The 5,839-nt window shown below is 35.4% G+C and overlaps 1 protein-coding gene across 7 annotated transcripts in view; it reads left to right on the plus strand.

Moving 5' to 3' along the window:
* Positions 1-5,839, plus strand: part of SLCO1A2 (solute carrier organic anion transporter family member 1A2) — a 56,979-nt gene that overhangs the window by 21,539 nt on the left and 29,601 nt on the right. For 2 of the 7 annotated variants that reach the window (XM_015570088.1, XM_015570089.1), the window contains 2 exons: positions 4,509-4,699; positions 5,048-5,161. In XM_015570088.1, the coding sequence (XP_015425574.1) occupies positions 5,105-5,161 (57 nt within the window). In that variant the 5' untranslated portion in view covers positions 4,509-4,699; positions 5,048-5,104. The other 5 variants (XM_015570086.1, XM_006773152.2, XM_015570087.1 and 2 more) reach the window with 4 other exon arrangements.

A 5,839-nucleotide genomic window follows, 5' to 3' on the forward strand; every position in this document is an offset into this window, starting at 1 on the left:
ATAAAAAGAGCATTCGGATTGAAGGTATATTACCCAATAATATACATAGCTACCCTTCATTGAATGTTGATTGTTTGTTAGCATCCTGTTACATATTTACCATATTAACTCAACTCCAACTGATTATAGCTGTGTTAGTCATTTGGGTTTTTTTTTGACCTCACATGGTTTTTTTTTCCTCATCCTCTGATCCTCTCTTTATCCCAAGGGACTGTCTGGGAAAATAAAATTTCCCAGCCTCCCTTGCATCTGATTTCCTGTTAGGTTATCAATGGGAGGCGTTGGTGTGAAAATGGAGTTGCAGAGAAGGGGAAGCCAGGGCATCTTTCCCTCTACGCTTTGAAGCAGTGCCTTGTCAGTAAGCAGCTGTGTGTGCTGCATCTCAGGCCTTTTCTCTTTGGAGTGACTTTCCACCATTATAAATCTGTTGATTTTTTAATTCTTTGATATCTTTGTAACTGGCTTCCTAGAATGTAAAATTCTATTGAATTTCCTTTCATGGGTTCTATTTTTTCCTGTCTTTGTCTGTTTTCTTGTCTGATATAAAGACAGATACTATCTTCATTGTATGGATGGATAAAAGACTTGTACAAACATCACACAACTAGTTTAACAACGGGCTTTCAAACCAGTTGTGCTTCATTTCAAAGATCAAGTACTTATACTACTACACTGTATCCAAATGATATTCCAAATGAACATCCAAGTAGTTTTCATTAATCATCTTCCGATTACTTAGCTCCAATTATTTGCATTATGGCACTACCTATTATTATTATTTAATTGTCTCTCTCTCCCAATAGTTGGTGAGACCACTTTCGAACAAGCACATATGTTATTCATCTTTGTATCACTAGCACCAACTACTGTGTTTGGAATGTAGCAGAGCTTTAATAAATATTTGTGAAATGAATGAATAATAATCACAGCCATTTACAGAGTATTTTTATGACAGCAGCTATGCTAGGGATTGGTCTCATGTAAAATTTACAACTCCATCTTTATACTTATATTGCAAGACAGGAATAAATATTCCAGTACTTTAGATAGGTTAAAAAAAAAAAAGAAGGCTCAATGAGTTTAAACAACTCACAACTAAACTAGGACTAAACCCAAGTTGACTGGGCCTCAAGGTCTGACACTTTTTATTATATCTAGCTGCCTTTCCATATCCATTAATGTGAATGAACAAGTACACAAATAAATGGGTTGGGGGAGGGGAGAATCTGAACATTTTGGATTTTCAGTTATTTTGGGAGCTTTACAAAGAGATAAAAACTCCTTTCTCTATGAGAAAAAGGAAGAGTGCAATATTTACTTGGCATAATTAAATGAAGGAACATGTTTCTGTAACCAAAACTATGTGTGTGCAGGCAAAAGGACAACAAAATTGGGATAAAATTTTAAAGAAACGAAATACTTTAAATTGCCAGTGTGGAAAAGATTGACCACTCTGATAATAACCTGATCATTCTTTAGCGTTATTTGCATTGGATGTAACACTGATGCTATTCACAACCAGTTCTCCTGAAGACTTGGGAAGTCCAGTATCATTTTGGCTTTTCCATGTCTTGGTCTATTATCAGAGTCAGACAGTAAGTTTTCTAAAGTAACAGAGTAGGGACATTTATTTTGCTCGTGTTTCTGTGCATTTCACTCTTTGGTTGGCATGGAGAAATCACAGGCATGGCCATATGGCTCAATTAAGTTTCTCCTTTTGTTTTGCCTAGAGTGATGCATCCCCGGTACCCCCTCTAATCATAAGAAGCAAAATAATACCTGTATTTGTAAGGCTTATTTGCAGAATCCAATATTTTATTCTTTGATTTCTGATGAAAATGAACTAATAGAAGTAAAATAATTTTTGTAGGCATCAGACAAAGAGTCATTGTTGGTTCTCCATGTGCTCCATTGGCACATGCTTGCTTGGTTTGGTATTGGTTGAATTATTTCAGCTGGATACTCCCAAGAGGCTGTCCTCTTCTTGCAGAGGGAGAAGCCATTTGAAGATTCTGGAAATAAACAATTTTCTTAAGATGTTGCTGGTATGACTCTCTCTCTCTCTCTCTCTCTCTCTCTCTCTCTCTCTCCCCAAGGAAAGGATGTTCTCCTAAGTCTTCTTCATGTATGTACTACTAGTTCTGCCATGATAAAGTAAAACCTTTATTTTGTTAATTCAATACTTTGATGTAAAATTAAATGTATGCATTTCCCAGTCTTAAAAAAAAGATGTCTATATATCTAACACGGGGGAAAGAGCACAAACAAGGTCATTTATTTGTTTTGTAAAAAAATTGTATTTTGTGATTGAGATTTGTTCAGGCTGGCAACTAAGGAGTGTCAAAAACCTGAGTGCTGCTGTTCAGAGTCACGCAAGATGAAAAGTGCTAGAGCCCCACTATCCAAAACTGTGTGTATAGTTAACAATTCTGTAATGTGCTTTGACTACAATGAAAACAAAACTAAACAAAACGAAAAAGAAACCCAGAGTTGTGACCAGTAGACATGGAAAAAATGCAACCACATTTCTGTGAGAATGCATACTGAAGAATTTCCCGCTCCCCTTTGAATGCTGAGAAGGGTTAGAGAGATAACATGCTTCTCCTCTTAATACAGCTTCGGCAAGTCATTTTCATTAGCAGTGATGATTGATGAGGGTTTATCTGTGGTACTGTGGTCCCAGGAACAAAAGTCACCATGTAAACACCCTGTGCTAACAAAAGGGGATTGTTCACACGGCTGGCACTTGCCCTTCTCAAGGATATGAAGAAACAATGCATGCTTTCCCTGATTTGCAGCCACAATGCTCAAAGTGATTGTGACATTAACTATTAGATTTCATGAATTTTGTTCAAGAAACAATAGATTTTACTGTTAATTTATTTTTCTCTACTAACGTGTGTATGAAAAGCTAAAATGTTTTCACTGTATAAGCTGGCAAATTAGGAAAATGTTCAGTGTTAACTGAATTGCATTGACTTCATTCCAAGTGCTTAGCTTCAAAGTGCCTTTTATCCCAGTCAACACGTTTGTTTATAAGACATCCTTCAAGAGAGCAAACACATTCTGAAATAAACCTTTGAGGCATGGTGATAAAATGTGCTCAAGATGGTTCCACTGTGTCACGATGCAAAGAAGGAATTGCAGTATTCTACAATGCGGTGATCTTCTGTGTTACTACCTTCACCTTTTATGTCCCCTGGTCAGATCGGAAAACATAGGCATTTAGAAGAGTCATGTCTTTAGCCACTAAAAAGAGTGAAGACAACTTTGACATGGAAGAGGAATAAGTTCTCTTCCTCTCTTATAGTTTGATTGGGTGACTATATTGGGCTTGGATTTTGGCAAGGAGAGGTAGAAGGAAAAATGAAGGGGAGTAAGATTGGGTTTTAAATCATGAGAAGGAAGAGGAGAGAGCAGTTGAGAGGTTTATGTATAATAAAAGCATATGTATTACAGATGAGGGCCAAAGAAGAGCAGTTTCCATTCATTTGAAAAGTTATCCTATTCTCTCATTTTTTTCCCCAAAACTAGCTCTTGCACTTGAACTTTGGTTAAGGTGATTTGGCATTTTATGTGGAGATTGCAGCATGAGTTCATCTGTGGGGCCATTTGGAATTGTCAAGACTGTTTTTAACAATTTCCATTAATGATATATGCATTTTTTCATTTCTTACATACCAAAGCATTTGTAATTTGGTCATACACTGTTAGTTATATTCCAGTGTGTTTTATTTAAAAGTTTTACCATTCTCAATTAAAATATAGGTTTCTTGGGATCTGGGTACAAGTGCTTTCCACAGAGCCTAATTAGTTTATAGTGTCTTTGGGATAGCTAGTCTTTCTTGTTCGTTTCCAAAATTCTGTGCTTAACACTATGACTGGCACACAGTAGATTTTCAATATATAATTGTGTCCATCATAGCATGAGAAAGAGAACTAAGCTCATACACTGTGCAGTGTTTATTGCCTTTATGTATGTAGGGGAATAGGATTCAGCAAACTTATAGAGGTAAAGCAGTAAGGTCTTTAAAAATTAGTGCATTTAGGATAATTTGTTAAGTGGATATTGTTCAGAGGATTTTCACAAAGTAACTTGGGAAATACTGCTAATATATTATTCTCCCTTCTTAAAATAGATTTACTAGAATAAATATTGTCATAGTGAACACTTTGGTTTTGGTACAAATATTGTCCTAGTTTCAAGACACTAGGACAAAAATAGACAAAAATTTAAAAAGGGGTTAATAAAATTGAATAGAGTTTAAGAAATGTTTTACAGGTAAAAATGTATATATATATATATATACTCATAGATACACATAGACCTGTATTTATTGCATAGATCTGCCTTTATGTGTGTAGGGGAATAGGATTCAGCAAACTTATATGTTTGGTCATCTCCTAAACCTCATATCTTGCAACTGTAGGATTCTTTTCCAGATCAGAGAACTATTTGTTGTTTTTACTTAGGCTATTTCCATAATTAAAATTCCATGCCTCCCCAGGTTTCAGTGAATCAGCAGTGCCCCAGAAAGTGCTTCCCTTCTTGAAACTCCAGGGAAGTATTGGAACGAAAAGAACTTGAAGAGGGAGCCTAGCCAAACAGAGATTTTTGAACTTTGGTAGGCTAGCTGAAGCAGAGTTTTAGCACAAACACAAATCAAAGTCTGTGTGTTCTTAAAAGCAGCATTTCCATGTAAGTCCAAGAAAAGTGCACTTTGGTTCTATTTATTTTGGTTAAAGAAAGGAAAAGTTTTGTTTTAACCACATGGTCATTATTTTGTAAGAGGACATAACAAATAATTCTATCTTTAATCTCACTAAAGAGTAACTAAAGTTATTTGATGTGACCCTTTTCAATGGAAACTTAACAACTAAATCTTCTTTAACGTCATTATTTTCTAGATGGAGATCAAAAGCTTCCCAGGTGTTTTTGTACAATGGTTTCTGATTATGTTGTTCAAATTTAGTATTTTCTTCAAAAGAATAACGACTTAGGAGTTTGTCAGTAATTTAATATATTTTTATCTTCTTAAAACAATAGAACTAAGAAATATCAAGATTTAAATCATAAATACTTTGGAACACTCAGAAGAACAACATGGGAGAAACTGAGAAAATTGAAACCCATAGAATAAGATGCTTTTCCAAGTTGAAGGTATGGAATTTTTTGCATGCATGTATGTATATGTATTTTTTTTAACTTAGTTGTTCATATGTTCATGAAGTAATCTAATTTTAATGTCCTACTACCTGTTATGGTGATAATTTCTTGCTTTAATGAAGTATGTTTTATAACTGAAAGTGTGTCTAAATCGGGTTGTTGATTCAGGCAATTTAATTGAAGATAGTGTGGGGAAACTTAAACAGAAGACAGAGTCTTTAACATTTTCAGGCATGATGTTACAGCAGGACTTATTTTCCTAGATCAAAAGCTAATTAAATGCCCCCCCTGGCCCCCACATTTCAGGGGTTTCTGGGCCAAAGGAGTGTGGGGATCTCTCCCGGAAAATGGTTCCTAGGCAGAAATGATTGCTGATCTATAGGCAGTGATCACTCCACAATGACCAAGTAAAGCAACTGTTCACTTCAAGCTTTGGCAGCATGCACAACCATTTTCAATAAGAAAAATGCTCATTTGTTAGCTGTTTCTAATATCTTGACTATTTCACAGCAATTTCTTTTTGCATTTTGCCTTCAAACACAATCTGAATTTATTTTAAGCCAAGGGATCTGGATATTTGTCTTGGTTCTATAGCTAGTGCCTGCAAGCGGTTTCCAAACTAAGACACTGCCAGCAATTTCTCCCTATCAAAAGTTTATTTTTTCTTTGTAC

The sequence above is a fragment of the Myotis davidii genome, unplaced genomic scaffold, assembly GCF_000327345.1.
Source record: "Myotis davidii unplaced genomic scaffold, ASM32734v1 scaffold346, whole genome shotgun sequence".
NCBI lineage: Eukaryota > Metazoa > Chordata > Mammalia > Chiroptera > Vespertilionidae > Myotis > Myotis davidii.